General features: G+C 44.0%; 2 protein-coding genes across 2 annotated transcripts; one reads left to right on the top strand and one right to left on the bottom strand.

The window, feature by feature from the left end:
* The first annotated feature begins 4,012 nt into the window (after nt 1-4,012).
* CG10345 (uncharacterized protein) lies at nt 4,013-11,801 on the top strand. Its single transcript, NM_142306.4, has 7 exons — nt 4,013-4,586; nt 9,132-9,223; nt 9,806-10,318; nt 10,376-10,536; nt 10,596-10,876; nt 10,941-11,059; nt 11,119-11,801. The coding sequence occupies exons 1-7, from the start codon at nt 4,550-4,552 to the stop codon at nt 11,572-11,574; spliced, it is 1,659 nt and encodes a 552-aa protein (NP_650563.2). The 5' UTR covers nt 4,013-4,549; the 3' UTR covers nt 11,575-11,801.
* Nucleotides 11,633-14,460, bottom strand: CG14892 (uncharacterized protein). Its single transcript, NM_142305.2, has 4 exons — nt 13,572-14,460; nt 12,884-13,070; nt 12,142-12,822; nt 11,633-12,075 (listed from the first exon to the last, which is right to left on the bottom strand). Exons 1-4 carry the CDS (start codon nt 13,774-13,776, stop codon nt 11,820-11,822), a joined length of 1,329 nt encoding a protein of 442 aa, NP_650562.1. The 5' UTR covers nt 13,777-14,460; the 3' UTR covers nt 11,633-11,819.
* Between the last annotated feature and the right edge of the window lie 5,427 nt (nt 14,461-19,887).

Below are 19,887 nucleotides of genomic sequence, written 5' to 3'. Positions count from 1 at the left end.
GCTTGTGGTATCACAACAACGTGACATCATGAAGCGGGTTCTCTGGCTCTTCTGGATGGTTATTAACTTAATATTTGTTATAAGCGTTCTGACTAATTAACGCTCTAGCCATTACTTACTTACCAGCGTTTTTCTTTTTCATTTTTGTCTCCGTTCTCTCTCCCTGCTACTGTCGATGTGATTACCGCTCCAATTAAACTCGTTAGATATTCATATTCATTTGCGACGGGCGGTAGCGTTTTATATTTAAATCTAATTGGCATCCAACATTGTTGGTTCCTCATTGTTCGGCTAGAGAGTTTAGCTCCAGTTCTAGTTCCATTACCGACCGCCAATATAGAGCACTAGCCTTTTGCTAATAATCGGAGCCAAGATAGGCGGTACATACTGTAGCGGTGGCTACTGGAAAAGCTCTGCCGTATGTTTACCTTGCGATCGACATTCATTACAGCATCCGCGAAGCGGACAATGTCTGGCCGAAGTCCCCTGAACTTTCCTGCACTTTTTTTTATATTACGATTATCATTACTCCACGTGGAGAAAAGTGCAATAAATTATTAATATTAATATATATTGTATAATAATTTGTCTGTCCTTTGCGAGTATTAATAATTTATTAGAATGTTTTTCGTAACACGGCACACAGTAGTCGTTAGATTTAACGCATATTTCCAAATAAACGCTTAAAATGTATAGTCCTGTTTTATGAAATACGTTTTTCAACCAATTATCTGATATTTACACTCGAAGCGTTTCTTAAAACACTTTGTTTCCAAAATATTGCTTAGATAACACCTCACTTATAGTTATTCTCGCTTTCTGGCCTCGCGACAGCAATAAACATCTTGTTTGATCAAAATCTAAAAGGTCGACATTTACACAACCACTAATTAGTTTTATAACGTTCTGAAAATGCAATTTTGGGTGTAATTATATTTGTTTTGTGACTCAGCTTAGTATTGAGATATATTTTTTAATTGCTGACCGAGTGTCACATGATTTATACAATATATAAGTTCTAAGGCCTTAAAGAAATGCATGTTAAGCATGTTATTCAAAGGATTAAAACCATTATCGTTATTTTTGTCGCATCTTTTCCTTTGGGGTACTTTCAGATACAGCTTAGTCATCAAACAGTATTTACTTAGGTGTTCCTATTTACATACACTTAGCAAGAGCTAGTATAGGTTAACCTATACGTAGTAAGTAGCTGCAACAGTTTCCTGCTGTGCAAGTTTGTAGTTAGCCGGGGAACCCCTGCACTGGTTCAAGGACATCTGCAGTCGAATGTTCCGCATTGAAAGCCGCCTGTGCCAGTCGAGTCTGGCTGTCTTTCGGGTTTTCCCAGCACCGCCTATATGCACTTCATTGTTCTGCTGGATGCGACTTAGCAGGGCTTTTGTCACCTTCCATGTGCTAAATTGCCAGCGTCACTGTGCCAGTAAGTGGCTCAGACAAAACTTGTGGCTGATGCGGCGCAGCAATTACGACAAAGTGCCTTGTTTTATACAGTTATAATCTTTAAGTTGTGGCCTGCGTTTTTCGCATCTCAGACGTAGGGACTTCCCACTTTCCGACTTTCCCAGGCACATTTCGTGTCGGTTTTATAGTGGGCACAGCGCACATACATATTATTTTGCACGCCAGCCCCCAATTTTGAAGGAACAGTTCCGAGATGTCAGTTCCCTGACGTATATGCTAATAATTCCGTTCCGATGATCCGACCAGCCCCTTCCAGCTCGTTGGAAACTACTGGGGGTAATTGAGCGCCTAATGTATGCAAGGCAGTGTTTTAGTGTGGAGTATGGGCAAATAAATCGCCTGCTCAGCGATCACATCTGATGGGGGTCGAGCTTTTTGGGGTTTTCCTCGCCTTGAGGATGTTCGCCAATGGGTAGATTGGCATTTCGACGGTCGCCAAACAATAGTCTCGTTGGCAGCCAAATGATAATTGTACCTAAAATTTCGCAGCTTAATAACAAAGTTTGCATCTATTTGTGTGTGTTTGTATGGATGTTTTTGTTTGGTTTTCTAATCTGGCAAATATTGATCTACATCCAAAGGGTTAGTCAGATCCGTGGTATCCAACGTGAATTTTCCATTGGGACAGAGGAGTATTAGGGGTCAGTTGTCGAGCGTCACAGGGAGTTCTAAGAAATTAAAATAGAATCGGTTTTCACCGTTTTTAATTTGCTTTCATCAGGTATGGGAATTTATTATTAAGACATTACATTTAATTGGTTTGCTTACATTAAAAGATATTTGTTCATTCATTTATTAGTGCATTCTAGTTTGTTCGGCAAGTTCGTGTTTTTATGAGTTAATATGCATGACAGTCTGAAAAGTCTATACTTAGGTCAGCGAACTTGTGTTTTAAGAAAATTGTAAATAAAACTAGCTTAAAAATTTCAAAAAAATTTATTAGTCCAAGAAAACGCGTGCGCGATAAAATCTTAATAGCTCTTAGTGAGTTCTTATAAACATTCTTGACTGAAAAAAGGTTTCTTTACACCTATTTTGTGGGGAAAATGTATTTATGAGGTTGAATAAGAAACTTGTTTTCCTTGATTATATATGATATAGTTTATGATATAGTCCATTTTAGATTTATGAGAGGGAGGTGCTTAGGGGCGAAACCTAAAATAGGTTACAGGCCAATAGAATTATTAAATAAAGCGACTATGCAATTCTTTCGACGGGTATTGGTATTCGCAGATTGCGGGCCAACAGGTTTATTAAATAACTGATTATGCAATCCTGCGGAAAAGGACCGGTTTTCTCTATCCAGGACTCGAAAGTTTTCCCCGATGAGCTTTTATTGCGAACTAAACCTAGAACTCGTGGAACTTTTGGGGAAAGCATTAAAGCGCCCATTGGAAAATGGGACTTTGGGATACCCCCAATGCCATAATTGTGCCTCGCGATGCCATAAACACAAACAACAATTAGTCGGGTAACAACAGCCGTCCGGCAAATCGGTGGCAAATTGCGACACACATGCCATATGGTAGTTAGGAGGGAGCTCATTCTCTATTATTCGGGATCAGATCACCTAAGCGGTCGGCGCGGTGCCAATAGTCCGAAGAACCCCAAACAATGACGGGCAATAAAGCTAACAAAATGGCAATTCTCAGACAAATGTCTGGCGGGCTGAGCACGTGAAAAGGCTATTTTTCAAGAGGGTCAGAGAGAATGCTGTGGGGCAAAATAGGTCACGTTATAATATGAAAATCGGAAAACTCGATTGTCCGGCTAACTGTTCTTAGTCAGCGCGATCGGATCAATCGCATGGGCATGCCACCGATCTGTCATAAATATCGAACTAAATAGCGAACGGACGGACAATTATCAGAACAGCCAGTTAATAGCTAATCGTTATTGGCTGCTAAGAATCAGAACTGGATGTAATTGCGTCAAGAAATGGCTTTTAATTGCGACTAAACTTCATGCATATTTATGGCCGGCAGCGAAAAGGGCACGAGCACGTGTGCGTGTCTGGTGTGCCCAAGATAGAGACCACACCGCCGGATTAAATAGAGTCATTTGAGCTATTAAATTTATGAGATGACAATTGCGGCTAAGCGTTCCCTGTAGACAATGGCTAACCCATCTCAACCTGCGCCGATCCCCCTGATGATCGTTCTAACCCCAGGGGGGTTTTTCGAGGGTTGAGTGTTGGGCGTTGGATGTTGGATTCATAGGGTTGGGGTTCATAGCCCCGAACCAAAAAAAAAAGTGACTTAACGCTGCTCAATGTTTTCGTTTTGGCCAACGAGCGTGCGAATGTGCGGCGCTTTAGCCGAGCCCGAAGCCCGAGCAGAGGCTTGAATATGGACCGGTTGTAGAAAGGTTGAGATGCTAGTGCTAGCCAACTGCTAGCTGCTAGCTGCTAACTGCTAACTGCTAGCTGCTAGCCGATCCGATCTCCGGCAGACACTCGGAACTCGATCGGTCGAGAGATCGGGGAACGGCCCAAGAGTCCATATAAAGGTCCCCGCTGCAGTCGAGATCGCCGCATTAAGTTGTCAAAATTTGTGAGAATAGGAAGTGCGTGACAGTTCAGTACGATTCGAGACAAAGCAGCGAGACTCCAGCCCAGCCATCAGATCCAGCTCAGAGATATAGCCACAATCAGAAGCAGAATCAGAATCAGTATCAGAATCTGGCAATAGTATCAGCTAACGCCCAGATCGGATCACGTCGGAGCGGGACTCTCGGGTGGACAATCGACAGGAATCAAGCACTCGACCTATTCATTTATATGGAAACCCATATCAAAACAAATTAAACTACTGCGGTTACCATGCAAATTTATCCCATCGTAATCGGAATTTCAATCACTATCACAATCCGTACCGCGACCGACCTGTTAATAGTTTAATTTGCTGTCATAAATAACAGCACAGGAATTAATTGATTTTCGTCATAAATCAATAAATAACTAACCAACCAACTAGCCAGCCGTTCAATCAAGTGCAACCCGTTGAAAGGAGGGGGATACAAAATCAAAATCAGATCGCGCCGGAGCTAAAATTTTTTAGGTGCTGAAATGAAACTGTTTACCAACAAAAACCAGCGCAATGCAAGTGAGTATGAAGTATGCCCAGTCCGAAATGGCCAAAAGCGACCAGTGCGCTTAATTAAGCCATGTGGAGACCATTGTCCGCATTGGTCAAAGCCAAAGGCCCATAAAAGTTAATTCGAACCGCCGTTTTGCCGCCAAGGGAGCTGCTGCCCCCACGCGATCGTAAAAATGTCAACAAAGATCTCTTGCACAAACTGAGCCGACGAAGTCGACCAAAAAGTCGGCTTAAATTGCTGAAATGTAGTAGGAATGGTGCAATGGATTTTAAAACACTCGTGCATGCTAATCAAAGCAATATAAAATGGTGTCGAAACTTCCCATTCGCGTTCCTGGCGAAAATTAGAATGCTAATTACCGAATTACTGACAGCTGGCGGCACGCGTAAATAATTCGTTTTAATTTATTGCAAATATCTGGGATAGGATACCAGTTCTAAAGTCCGTAGATATTTGGCGGCACGACAGCTGTGAGCTAAAATTAGCAGCGAAATAAAAACGATACGGGCTGAGAAGAGAGTTTAACTTAAGATTGTATTAATTAATGCTTTCTAGGGTTATTCGCTTTATTTGTTTTTTTTTTTTCTTTTCTCAGCACATCTGGGCTGTCGGCCAAAGCATTTTTTCAAAGACCAAATAAAAGGGGCAAGACATCGGATCGGCCGATTTGCATAACGACAAATGAGAAACCAAGGGCGTAGGGTTCTATACATTGTAGGTCAGTTGTGTAGGGTCACTCGAGATTAATTGTAAGCAGCTTGTAGCTTATATGTGTACATAGTACAATGTGGAGCTCCACATATCCAGTACCGCCGTATCTCCAGTTTTGGCAAAGTCATCCGCTAGCTAAATCTTCGGAAGCGTATATACGTGTGTGTGTATATTAACGGATCTGAGCGGTAGTGCAATTAAGTTTGCATAAATTAAGATTTGAAATGAAATCGGTTGTGACTGAAAATGTCACGTATTACCTTACCATGAAGTTCGATGATTTCAATCAGCATATACATATGCGCTGGGAAAACTGAAGGTGAACGCGATGATTGCCCAGCCCGGGTCAGATTGGCCCCACGATAAATGTAGGCGATATTGCTCGACAAGATGCTGACAGATTCCCCTGGCTTCGAATCTCAAGCCGAATCGGAGTCGCTGGCATGACTTGCAGAGATCACCGAGAACACTTCGATCCAAGCCAACTAATTTGCCGCAGTGCGCCATAAATCAATACGATATACAGCTCAATGCCCGCTAAACAATGCAAATAGCAGCCATTGTCCGGGCATTAGCAATAACAATATCACATCGCTCGTGTAAAGTATCCGTTCGCAGGCTAAACAAATCGGATCAGCATCGTTATGAGCATTAGAATGAGAATGAGAATGAGCATCAGCATCACATAGGCGTCATATGCGCATCACCTGCGAATCGGGGAAGTTGTAAACCTGGCGAACTACATATTTACTTTTCCTTATTGGCGGGCATCTAATTGCCGCGAGACTTTGACTGCGACTATTTAAGGGTTTTGGGTTTTTTGGTTTTGGCGATGATTAAAAGCAAATAGCGACAGATCTGGGATTAATCACTAGCCAAACACAGGCAAACACAAACATCGTCATAACAGCTATTCGACTATTCAGCTAGTCGATCGCCACATGCTGCTAAGCAGAAACATCACGGCGCGGCTGGAGAGTATCTGTATCTCTATTTGTATCTTGTGGAAACCCGAGTGCGAATCTCGGCATCGAGCTACAGAGCTATAGCTATAGTTTACGGCTATAGCATACGGCTATTTGCCTAATTTATTGTCGTTTGACGGAAGTCGCACACACACAGATACACACACCTGTCAACCGGCGAAGGTGTTTCGTCAGAAACAAAACAAATTCATTCTTGACTTCAGTGGGTCAGCACTGCTGCTCCGATGTGACGCTTTTACTGGTCAAAAAAAAATTATATATATATGTATGTATATATGTATATGTGTGTGTGTGTATTTTATATAATTTTTTCCAGCACCGCATCGTGCACTTGGGTTCATTTTCAGGTTTTTAATGCTGGCCGGCGAATTGCACCGAACTTGAACTTCAGACCGCTGCAGAGGCAGTAGAGGTGGCAGTCGCCAGCCGCCAAGCGCATACTTACTAACTGATATATCCGATCCCGCCTGATACTGATATTGAGCCGATTGCTGTTGCTGTTTGGCTGCTTTGCTGTTTTTCTGTCGCAAACAAGTTCACAGCTCACTGAATCAGCTGCTGCGATCGAGACAAGCACAAGCGTCTTTCATTCATGATGCCGTCCGTGTCTTGTGTGTTTTGGCCCGCCAATCTTTCTATCGTCATCGACGATTTGGCAGCGGACTTTGCCTTTTGCCTCGCCGGTGCAATTGTTGCGCAATGCAAGCTCCACTTTATTTTAATCATTTCATTTTTTTTTTTGCCAGCCAGCCAGCCAGTTAGCCAGCTATCCAGCTAGCCAGCCAGCTTGTGGAGATTTTCGTGTCGTTTGGCCACTTTGCGTGTCCATTTTGGCATTGGTCATTCCATTGCAGCAGAATAATTTTGGAGCGCTTTGTGTGCGGCCTAATTTATGGGTGGGCCCTAAGTTCGGGAATTTCGGCTGTCACATTCAAGGCAAGGATATGCATAAGTATCTAAACGCACACTGCGAGAAAATATAGGCCACATAATTGATTTTTGAGTGGGAACGGAAAGATCGCAAGACCCATATATACCTGACAACCTGGCTTTAAAAAAAAATCGTTACATTTAACAACACAAAACCTCATCACTTTTAAAGAACATATTCTGTCAATATTTGTACACACAATATTTAAAACGAGTTCTGGGAATTAACACGACAAAAGGAGTGGAGAAAAGGTTCATAGTTTCAGATAGTATACATTGTTCTTACTGTCATATAAGCACAAGATATAAAAACTTGATGTATTTATGAACCTTTTCCATGAAGAACACGTCATTGTTTTTGGCCCAAAAATAATATTTTGTATTATATTAATTGAAATGTAGTTTTTTCCTGTGCACATGCGTATTTCCTATGAATGGGAAATATGTTTGGATTTCTGGTTTCATCGGAGCCATGCATAATTTGTCATGTATCATTGCGGTTTGTTTTGATTGTGAAGTCTTGAACTTATTTATGACACCAAAGTTGACACCAAAGCGAAATTGTTAATGAGTTTATGCTGTTTGCTTTTCGATCTCAGCCGCGGATCGCAGACGCTGTGGGATCGTGCCATTTTGGAGCGAGTTAGGGGCGTGCTAGCCAGTTCATTGATCTTGGCAGGTGCGCCTATCTATCTACCTATCTATCTATGTATCTATCGGTCGCTGCTTTCGGTTTCTACTACTTCTACTTCCATAGAAACAGTTGGGGACTTTTCTACTTTTGTTTTTGTTGCGAGAACTCGCTAAACGATTTGTACCGATTAATGGGCTACGATAGTGAGTTTGATTTATGACCGCCTACAATACCCAATGTGATTCTTCATGGAGCGGCCATGATCTCTGGAAATCGGTCACAGGAGAATTGGGTGCGGCCACGCGCACTGGGTTAGCTGATTTCCTTTCAATTTCCGGCCATTTTTTCGAGTGCGGAAGTGAATTTCACCGGGGCAAAGACAATAATCTTAGCGCAAGGTGAGAACAAACGTGTTTCGGTCGTAAAATGAGTGATTTCACTTGAAGTGAATATGAGGAGAATTGCAGCCTAGATTGATATGCTTCGATTGCCTTGCCCATCTTCCGTACTTTTAATCAATATTCCAAACAAGGTCAGTGGAACTGGATTTCATCGACTTTTCTAGGAGCGGCCTTCTTATCCAATTGGTGTAAACAAAACACAAAATCAGTCGCAATTTACTTTTCAGCCTAGTAAATTCCGTTGCCTTAAAAACGATTAAAAGCAAGCCAGTGACAGTGGGAAATAAGCTATTTAAGGTGTAACCATAAATTAAACAAATATTTTTTGTTTACCCTTATGCCAAAAAGTCGGTGGCTGTGCAAAAAAAAAAACCTGTTGGTAGCTGTAGGTGTTTGCTAATGCCGTCTATAAACGAATAATATGACCATTAAATTTAGACAATATATTAAAATTGCCGGAAAAAATGTCCCAGAGCAAGGGCACTTAACTAGAATTATTGGCATTTTTGGTGTGTTATAATTCGATTTCTTTTTTTGAGAGCATGTATCGCCTTCCGACGCATTTGTGATTATAAAATCGAAGAACGTTCATTGAACCGCCAATTCTCCGAATTCGGGCATCGTCATCGTCTGCCGGCTGTCGTCTGCCGGTTGTCATCGTTTTGTTTATTAAAATTTTTGGCCTGGAGCCGCTGTTCCTGCTCCTGCCATTGAGGCAGGTCGCGGATCTCGGCCGACCCTATCCGCTTCGATCTGCCACCAAGGTCAATGGCACGATGGACACGATGATGGGGGGCGCACGCTATCGACAAACTGGAACCGCACCAAAAACCAGTTCAACTTCAGCTGACATGACCATAACTCATCCGCTGATCTATTTTATTGCAGAGCTGTTGCGCAGCGCCGCCCTCGGGATGACCCTGCTGTTCTTCGGTTCCCTGGTGATAATCTCGGATCCTCTTCAGAGCATCCTGGACACGGTAAGAACAATGCCTTTTGGAACTGTTGAAATAGTAAAGTTCTGCTGGGGTATATGAGTAAAATCGGTTTGTTATTGTCGTGTCAATTAGTGACTTTAATCACTTAATTGTAAGCGTTGTGCCAATAAAATGAAACTTGTATTCTGACTACCCCGATATGAATACTAGTAGATATCATTTAAATAAAACTACGATCTACAAGCGTCTATAAATACATTCAAGATATCCGGTATAATCGTTGATCTTTTGATTCATAAGGAAAATATCTTTTAATTTGGATTTCTTTATTGTAGTATTTTTTCCGAAATAGAATTTTTTACTCTTTTAAATTTTCCATTGCAAACTGCTTTAAAATGCAAAAGTAACATATGGCTTTGTGTCTTATGAATAGAAAATGGTGTTCATTGACGAATCCAATTTATTGTCCAAATTCAAGTTCGAAAACTAAACAATAGGTCTTTCTGTAGGCCAAACATTGGCATTCAATGGAAATTCAATACTGCCACGGTTCTCTAGGAGAAGTAATATTGAACAACATTTTAAAGTATCTAGAATAAATATTTGTTTTCTTTTATCTTTCAGCAATTGAGCTTGAAACCCGGCACCCTGCTCCATCGACTTTGGCTTCTGCCACCGTTGGACGTCTACATCAATGTATACATGTTTAACTACACCAATGTGGATGAGTTCACGTCGGGCAGAGCATCCAAGTTGCAGCTCCAGGAGGTGGGTCCTTATGTCTACAAGGAGGTCTTGAGCAACCACAATGTCACCTACAATGAGTCCAACAATACCATCACGTATTCACCGAAACGCGAGTATGTCTTTGCACCAGAAAGATCTGTGGGTGATCCCAAGATCGATCGCATCCGGGCGCCCAACATCCCACTGATGGGAGTGACCACTCTGGCATCAAGTCTATCGATGTTCGCCGCCCTGGGTCTGAGTGCCATTACCAGGCAGCTGAACTCGCAGCCCATGCTGGAAATGAGCGTTCACGACTACATGTGGGGCTATGAGGATCACCTGGTAGAGCTGGCCTCTCGGTTCGTGCCCAATTGGATTGACTTCTCCAGCTTTGGCATTATGGAGAAGGTGAGGTCTTATAATAAATGTCTTAAAAGCATTTTAAACTGATATCTATAAATTCAGCTCTTCCGAGAGGGAAATGAGAGCAATGTGTTCAACATGAACTTGCCGGAACCCAAGGACAAGTATGGAATGAGAATGACGGATGCTCCGCGTGGTTATACCGTGGATAGCATCAATGGTGAACGCGGTTTCAAGGGTTGGCAGTACAATGAGGAGACCAAGTAATTACTGCAAGCCTTTCCTTTTCAGTGAATATTCTATAACTATATCTTTCTTTTAGTGGAACCATGTGCAATCGCATCTGGGGCAGTCATGATGCCACGCTCTTTCCGCTGGACATGGATGAGAACGACGAGTTCTTTTTGTACAGGCGAACCTTCTGCCGCAGGTTGCCGGTGAAATTCAATCGCACCACCACCTTCAATGGCCTCGATGCCTTTGAGTTCGTAATGGAGCCGGACTCCTTCGACAGCGAGGTGGACAATGCCAACTCTTCGTGCTACTGCAAGAACAATCGTTGCCTCAAGAAGGGTGTTGGCAATGTGTCACCCTGTTACTACAGTGAGTACCGATGACCTTAATCAACATTAGACTGTGTATTTACTAGACCCTCTCTCAATTCCAGACATTCCTTTAGCCATTACGTATCCGCATTTCATGCATGCCGATCCCAGTCTGCTGGAGCCATTCGATGGACTGCAGCCGAATGTGTCGCGCTTCACCTCCACCTTCGTGGTGCAACCGGTGAGTTGAATCGAAAGTAGTCCCAGTTTGTCAATTCAATAATACTTTATGGGTTTCAGCAACTGGGAGCTCCGATGCAGGGCACCCACCTGCGATTGCAGGCCAACCAGGTGGTGGGGAAGGTGAACTTCAATCGGATGATGACGCCCTTCGAGAACATGATCCTGCCGCTGCTGTGGGTGGATCTGAACATCGATGTCCTGTGCCTGACCCTGCGTCTGCTCATTCATGGCATCAAGTGGGGCTTCCCGCTGCTGCAGTGGAGCGCTGCCTTGGGAATGCTGCTGGCCGGCGTTTACCAGCTGTGCAGCGCCCTGTTGCTTTGCTTTTGGCCAACAGCCAGGCAGTTCCAGAAGGTGGATCAAGTGGAACGCGGCACGGCGGTTCAGGTGATTGGAGTTGGACTCGGTTTGGCCACCGGACTTCGAAAACCATCGATTCATTTGGACCCTGAGGAGCAGCACCATCTGCTCCTCGGCGGCGGCAGCTTCATTCCCAAGATGGCCAAGACGTAACCCAGCGGAGGATCGGAATGCATACCTCTAATTAAGATGGGGCAACACTGTGATATTTAGGCTTAAGATTCGGTGTAAATTATTGTGCTCATCGGAAACAACTTAGGGAACGTCCTTGCCTACGTACTAGTTAACGATAACTATAAGCTAGGGCAACAGTTAGAGTGGTAACAATAAGCAATATACAGCTGAGCTTGCACTCGATAAATACAGGTCGATAGCTATGTAAACAACGTATCCTTGATTCAGTGGGTGGCGATCGTGTCCTCAATCCACTTCATATAGTACGAGGTGCGGGTGTAGACGTCTGGAAAGCCTTCCAGGGCACAGCCCGATCCGAAGGAGGTGACTCCCACCAGAATCCAGGGCCCGTCGCGGCTCAAGCGGCACTGCAGCGGTCCGCCGGAGTCGCCCACGCAGGTGCCGCCCTCCCCGTTCAGCTTGCCGGCGCACAGGTGACCACCGTGGATGTTGACGAAGCTGCCGTAGGCATCTCTACACCTGCAAAAAGGTAATAGTAAACTATTATCCAATTTAAAGAGTACACAGGCTTAAGACGTCACTTACCTGCCATTCTGGTGCAATGGCACCTGTGTTTTCAGCAGCTGATTGGAGAGATCACCACTAATGTTGGCCTTGCCCCATCCCGTGGCAACGCAGTCCACAAAGGCAATCTCCTTTGGCTCATCACTGACTTTTGGGTGCTTCTGCTCAGCAGAATCATCCGAATCCCGGCGAGGACCCAGCTTCATTAGCTTATCGTTGCGTCTTCGCGAACGCTTGTGGCTGCGCGGGGAGCGTTGCGCCAGCGCTTGACGCATCCTGCTGAGGATCTTCATGTTCATCAGTTCCTTCATGCTGGGGGCCGTGACATTTCGATAGCGCCGACGACTCTGGACGCTGCGCAGAAAGTTATCGATCTTTTCGGGCACATCTTCTAGCTCCAGCTGCTGGATTAGCACATCCTCATCGGCCGATGAAGGTGGAGACACTGTCTCTGACTGGGCCTGATCCGGCGATTCGGCTAGGAGAAAGGGCAAACAGATCCGCCGGATATTGGAGGCCCTGGTGAGATCCGCTGGCTTTGAAAGCTTCATCAGCACCACGTCGTGCTTGAAGTTGTGGTAGCGATGGTGCATCACGATCTTCTCGACGGGAATACGCTGCTCGTTGCCCGACTCCACATCGCGATCGTGCTCGCCTAAAACCACCGTCCACAGCGGTGGAATGGGCAGGTTAAAGAGATCGCTGGGTAAGGTATTGCACATATTAAAATCCAGTTTATGGGGTTTGTGTTGATTCAACTTACTTGTGAACACAGTGGGCGGCGGAGAGGATCCAGTACTGGTGGATCAGCACCGCCCCGCACCAGTGGCCCAGGAATCCGAGCGAGGGGTGCAACAGCTCCAGCGAGGCCTGCCAGGGGAACTGGCCCTCATTCGTGGCAGCTCCAGCAATGATCCTCGGACCTCTACGCGCCGGACGACATCCACAGTCTGCGATTAAATTAGAATCACCATAATCGTTTACATATGTGTCAGTAAGATTATTACAAATTATTCAGAAATTAATACCCCTTGGTCTCGTTAAAATTATTTTACAGGTTTATTTGGCTCGTACGAGTACACTACTAAAAAGTTGATTAATAGTTTCATCACCTTTCAAAGTAATAACTTAGTTACGAGGTGTTGAAATACGAATGGTGATCGATCAATCTATTGTAGTTTACGATTTTCCTTTTTTTTTATGAGCATACTTCTTCCGATATAAAACTCATTTGTATAAAATAAGCGTAAGAGATATGGAACTAAATTAATTTATTAAACTTGGTGTTATGACATAATTCGGTAAAAATTTATAAAAATATATAAAATTTGATTATAGATGCTATTTTGCAGAAGTTAGTCTAAATAACATAATCCACTTCTTAAAACTTGTCTTTGGAAACCCATTTAAATTTTTCTATTTTCGTTATAGTTCTATAGTTTTTTACCCACCCGTTTCGAACTGCCTGGAAGAGGGCAGCAGCAGGAGTAGGCACAGCCAGCTCAAGGTCGCTGTACTTGTCGCCGGGATCTGCCAGTGGCATTGCGACTGTGACAGCGACTGTGACCGCGACTGTGGCCGCGACTGTAGCCGCGACTTTGGCCGCGACTGTGTTTGCGACTGCGAATGCAATTGCGATTGTGATGGCTTCATCATCTTGGTGGCCGCTCCTCGGGCAGCTGGCGCAGCTCAGCTGCTCATCGCGCGCATGACTGACCCACAGAGGCCGTTTTCGGATCGTATCTCTATATAGTATCTGTAAATCTATCTGTATCTGCAGCTTTGTCCTGCTGCTGATGACCAGATGCTTTTCACTTTCACGCTGCCATTCAAATGGGCGGTCGAGGGTTTTTCTTTTTCCGGGGAGACTGGCTCGGGGATCGGGAACTGGGATCGGAGGCGGATCGCGTCTCTCGGCCCAAGCGCTTTTTTCCGGCCTTAAGTACTATAATTTACGAGATCTCCCAACTTCGCTTTACTTTACTTTTCCTTCCACGAACGCGCATTAATTAGTCCGATGGCTGGGCGGCGACGACTTGGCGAATAGTGTGCAGAAGCTGTGCTTTCGGTTTATTTTATTTTTTTTTTATTTTTTTGCCAGAAACTCTGGCTCTCCAGTTTCCACTCTCGATTATATAACGACTTTAGATGCTGACTACGCCTGCGGCTCGACGATAATAACGGTCACTCTGACTGACTGCTTTTCGTTTTCGATTTCGTTTAGCGCGCGTGCGCATGCGCGACAACCAGCAAGGTTCGGTGTTTTGACGGCTTTTGATTTGGCTTTTTGTGCTTTGGCGCCAGATATGCGAGTGCGAATCGCTGGGGACGAGCGCCAAAATGCAACTGTGCTATGCTCGGGTTTGCCAGCAAACATTTACCGTTTCGACGGCAGAGCGGCGCAAACGTCGCCGTCGACTGCGATGTGGCATGCCCCCGCTCCACCACCACCAACAACAACAACAACAACAGCCGCAACAACACCTATACCAACGCCAACAGAAGCGCAGCCAACGAAAGTGAAAAGACAGCGGGACGCTGGGGGGCAATCAAAAGCCACATAGATGATGATGGCCAGCTGAGATGGCGTTGGGAGAAAAAAAGGGTAAGTTGGGCCTGCTCAACCCACGGAAATCATTTACCGTGGAAAGCGGCAATACAAGGGAATAAATTAGGCAGCAAATAGTGATTATTTCGCTTTATTTGGGCAATGAATGCAGCATAATGAATACCCCTGAAGATTTCATAACTTCAAGTTTATTTCCATATTCATCCATGGTTGTGTATAATAACGATGAACGGCGATGAACTACGTAGTTTTGATATTTATTTCCTGATTGAGCTCTAGCTTTTAACATATTCAATAGTTTAACATTGGTTTTATATTTAAAATGTTCTACTTTTATATTTGATTAATGTTTTTGAACCTTTGCCTGCTCGTTGAGTAAATTCTTATTAGCATTAAAAAAAACGTTGAACAAACACGATATGTGATTAATAAAAATGGGCGATTAATTGGAAGTTATTCTAATTAATTGTTATTCAGAGTCTGAAGTGGCTAAACTATCACTTTAGACAAACAACTCGGTCAATATCATAATTTATTTATTCGATAATTTTATAGAACACAAGATACGGGGCCAAAAGCATGCGAAGAATAGTTAAAAACTAAATGAATAATTGCTAGTGTGATTTCGACTATATGTAAGCTATAATCGCCATTTAGCATATTGTGAAGCTGGTTCCCATAGTTGTTTTTGCAGTTTTGTTGATCACAATCCCTTGAACGGATAACAAATTAGCCCAGTATCAAAAACAAGTCGCGAGTTTGAAGTGCTGATTGCATGCGAGCAGGGCATTGTATCTGCCAAGTAAATGTAAAACTGTAGTAATTGCTAAATTAAGTCATACAAGTGGGTCATTACCATAATTATTTATTTATTTCTATTTTCGTTTTAGCATGCTTGCAAGCCGATTCTGCTGTGAGAGAAATATTGATGACTATGAATTCGTTTTCGACATCAGAATAAGATGCATACGAGTATAAGTATGTTAGATAAGACAGCGCAACCATTTGATCTCACATTCGTGACGCTGCACGAACGATTCCACCAATTATCTAATCTATTTTAAATGCGAACTACGGCGGCACATATAGGTCGTGCAACATTGGATTGTCTCCGATATATGTACGTGTACATAGGTTACATATAGGACCCGCCCGGTCAGATCGATCTGTTTTGCTACCCATTAATTTCCGTCCGAATGCCACTTTGTGTCATTGCGGCATTCGAAGTGCATTTTTTCCCTACTCCCGGCTGGTTATGTGTGCCATTTAAGTGAGTAATTAGCGGTCAGCTATTCAACGCCTGTTTCAATGTAAGATGTCAAGTGATTAGTTTAATTGCGATTAGTATAAAATATGCGCATAATTCCGGTCTGCCCCCAACCGGCCAGAGAGTGAATGATGTGGCGTGTGGCTGCCCGATCCGGTGGGCAAGTGAGTGTCTCTATGTGAGAGCGATTTACTTTCGTTTTCATTACGCGACGGAGGCAGCAACAGCAGCAGCAGCAGCAGCAAGAGCAATAGCAGCAGCATCAGCAGCAGCATCAGCAGCAACATCTGCAGCAAGAGCAACCTCAAAAGCAGCAGCAACTACTACGACTCGAATTCCGTGTTGATGCACAAACTCATAAGTCATGTTGCTTGTTGCTGCACCACGGCAACATACACAAAGCCAATGGGGAAGTTGTTAATGCAACACCAGCAACACTGACAGCAGCAGCAACAACCAAGTGCAACAGCAACGGCAGCGGCTGGGGAAGTTTTGTTTGTGCAGCCGATTGATCATTTAAGCCAAGGCGCTGCCTGTCAATTTGTTGTGGTGGGCGTTGGCATTTGTTCGGCATTTTCGGTTGTTGTTCAATTAAGAGGCGCCTTTTGACGGCGCTGACTTGTCTTGCAGCAGCAGAAGCAGTACCCGCCGGATAATCAAAATCAGAAACTTGAAATCCCAAAATCGCTTGCCCAATCGAAGACAATTTGAAGAAAAGTTCCCCACCGCTCGGCGACTGTCTGGTGGGAACTTTCCCGCCGTGTTGCGAAAATAATAACAATAATGGCTGTGTGCTTTGGCATTTAATTGAAATCGTAAAGCAGTCGGTCGGCAGAAAAAATAAGTTTTTACGCATGCCTCTGAACCCCGATGCGATGACAATCGGCGGAAGCCTTGCGGGTCAAGACGGCAACGCTCGGTACCAATTGGTCAGGCCAGACAAACTGGGCACGTAGATCAGCTGGAAACCGAGTTGGATTCGCAGTCGTCGTTGGAGTCGGGAGAAATCGCGGTTCGGGACCTTGAATGTGGCTGATGCATAGGACGCAATTTTTCTCTCTCTGCTGCATTTGCCGCTTGTTATTCAATTGGCCGTTGCATCATCACTGGCAACACACACACACACATCCGTGTGTGCCCCTCGAACGGCGGATGCTCTGCAAGAGTTCGAGAAACTCGACAATTAGACAAAAGGTAGGCCGGACAACTCAACTGATCAATATCGGGCAGCATTTGCATGCCAGCAGCAGCAGCAGCAGCAACTACAATGTCTTAAAGATGCGCGCATCACATTACCAACAACCAACGGGCGCTTTCCACCCGACCGGCGATCAGATGAAAACGAAAGTGCTTCAAGTGGTTGCCCAGCTGTTGCTGCTGCGGCTGCTGCTGCTGCTGCTGATGTTGCTCCTACCAATGTTGTTGCTGCTGAAATTTATCTACTGCCTTGGCTTGGTTGCTGTGTGTTTCCTGTATCTCCAAGTTTATGTTTGCTGCTCTCATGTAGCTGCTGCTGCTGTTGCTGTGTTGCATTGGGTTTTATGCCGCTGTTGCCACTGAAATTGCAACTTCAATGGCAATGGCATGCCACACGCTTGCCGCATGCATTTGCAAACTGTTTTGCATGGCTTTTGTCAAACAAAGAGACTCTGCAGTCAGGCAATTTGACTTTGTCGATGCCCATATAATTAATTGTTTTATTGTTATTTCATCTAGACTTGAGTAACTGCCAGGGGTTACAGCTATTGACGTCTATATCAGCCATTTTCGCCTAAGTTTGCGTAACAAACTTGCGACAGCAAAGTACAGCACAAGCAAAAGCAAAAGCAGTAGCAGAAGCTCAAGGGTAATTAGTTTGACAAACTTTGAAAGCAAATGTTGCTGTTTCGGAGTCTGTCTAGGGTTAATGTACTTGTCGTGCGGGTCTCACTTTGGCCACCCATCTGGAACCGAAAGTTCTCAACTGATTTTTGCCGAATTCCGAGCCAAGCTAGTTGAGTTTTTACTAGGTGCTGTAATGTTTGTTTTTACTTTTCAAATATACACTTATACTTTTTGTCTAATTACCACGTGTATAAATTACTTGTTGTCCGGTATAGTATACTGTGTGGTTTTAAATACTGCTTCAACGAAATTTAGCACAATACGTCATGATTGATTTTAAAACTATAATTTAACTAAAAGTAAATAAACTGTATACAATTTATAAGTGGAATTACAACAATTAAAGTCATTGAGCAAAACTCTTCAATGGCAAACTTAAAGCATTGTTAAGAGCATGTAGTAAACTAATAAAAGTTAATTGAAAAAAATTTAAAATTTAATGTGGGCATTGTAGGCCCACTTTGGTTTCAACAACAAGTAAGTTAATTTTGGCTGCTCTATTAAAAAAAAGGAACATTCATCCTTTATGCAAAGGTATTTGCCTTTCGTCAAACATAATCGTTGTTTTATGAGCTTGTGCGCTGGCCGTGTTTGCGCGTGTTTGATTGCAGGCAACTTAAACAATTAGTGGGCTGTTAATGCAATAAATTTGAATTAACGTGCATCTGTATATGGTTCGGAATCCAGGCAAATCGTGCGGAGCTTGCCCCACGAAATTCCGAATACCGAACACCGAATGCCGTCCGATCAACAGGTGTGGGAAGCCCCATAAAAACATAATCACAGATGAGCTCCCATTTGGCTAACCAGCTTTCCTCTCTTTTCGCCAGACAATGGGACTGCGACTGGATCGGACTGCGCTGACTTTCCACATCTGGGCTAACAAGATTGCAGCAGTGGCTAAGGGCCCATTGTGTACGGGCCTTGGTGCGGGTTTTTGGCCATTCCGATCGGCCGGAGTGCTTTCCATCCAACAGGCCACACAAGATGCCAAGATGTGGAGATGCCGCCTAATAGCGTCTCACCTGCAGAGGCAGCGGCAGTATTAGTCGCACTGGAAGCTGTTTCTTTTTATTAATAGCAATTAGTTGGATGGCGAAAAAAAGGCAACAAATGTATATATGTGTGTATCCACGCTGCCTGGAAGTTGCGGCCTCTTGTTTGTTTTCGGTTTTCTTGCTGGATATTTGTTGTATTTTTTGATTTGGTTTATCCGCGTTTTTCTTCGCTTTTCTTCTAGCGGTTGTTTTATGTGGCGCAAAATTTGCGGTTTCCATGTGGCGCTGATGCGAAATAGCTGTAAATGAACCACCACTCGACTCGACTGTGTGAGCGGAGATATATGCTTGTCAAGTCGAAAATTATTCGTACCGGCATTCGGACGGCTTGAACTCGATTGAACCCAAAGCGAATTGCGAGTACGTATCGGCGACTCCCCCGGGAGATTGTCAAATATCAAGGTGAGTTGATATAAAATACGAAAATTATGTCATGCTGGTCCGAGATTATGGCGCACTGCAGATGGCACAGTCAGATAAAGCCAATTATCCAGCACACAAACAAGTAAAACGGGCAAAGAAAAGCAATAACAGTGAGGCTGCACAATTACTAATTGCATTTTAGATTGAGGCCTGTCAAAAGCCAAGGCAATTGCATCAAATTTGATTTTCAAATGAGCCTGCAATCAGTGGATCAGCAGCCGCTCGATGACGTCCACTTACGCGGGGGTCTGATAAGAGAACCCCCCCCCCCCCTTTTACTTATCACTCCAGTTAGCGAAGAAACCCCCATGGCCAACCATTGCTCTTATCTGGCAAACATTTCGTTGTGAAAGTGACGCAGTCTCAGATACAAATGCGGCAATTGCCCTGCTGTACAAAAAAAAAAACCCAAAACGGAGAAAGACAACCGCAGTTTTTGTTTATCCAAAATTCTTTGGCAATGCTTGGCCAGGCCATGTCATAACCTTAGCCTAGACCTCACACATCACCCAGTCATCCAGTCACCCAATCCCCTAATCACCCACTCATCCACATATCCCTGCCCT

Source organism: Drosophila melanogaster, chromosome 3R, assembly GCF_000001215.4.
Source record: "Drosophila melanogaster chromosome 3R".
In the NCBI taxonomy this organism is placed as follows: domain Eukaryota; kingdom Metazoa; phylum Arthropoda; class Insecta; order Diptera; family Drosophilidae; genus Drosophila; species Drosophila melanogaster.
The sequence above is the reverse complement of the archived record's forward strand: the minus strand, read 5'-3'. Positions and strand labels throughout refer to the sequence as shown.

Bases quoted from the DNA above. Each gene is read 5' to 3' on its own strand.
- CG10345 (NM_142306.4), top strand. From the start codon at position 4,550: ATGAAACTGTTTACCAACAAAAACCAGCGCAATGCAA. The intron at 10,319-10,375 runs GTGAGGTCTTAT...CTATAAATTCAG, and splicing joins GCTTTGGCATTATGGAGAAG to CTCTTCCGAGAGGGAAATGA. The intron at 10,537-10,595 runs GTAATTACTGCA...TCTTTCTTTTAG, and splicing joins CAGTACAATGAGGAGACCAA to TGGAACCATGTGCAATCGCA.
- CG14892 (NM_142305.2), bottom strand. From the start codon at position 13,776: ATGATGAAGCCATCACAATCGCAATTGCATTCGCAGTCGCAAACACAG. The intron at 13,071-13,571 runs GTGGGTAAAAAA...ATTTAATCGCAG, and splicing joins TTCCAGGCAGTTCGAAACGG to ACTGTGGATGTCGTCCGGCG. The intron at 12,076-12,141 runs GTAAGTGACGTC...ACCTTTTTGCAG, and splicing joins CCATTGCACCAGAATGGCAG to GTGTAGAGATGCCTACGGCA.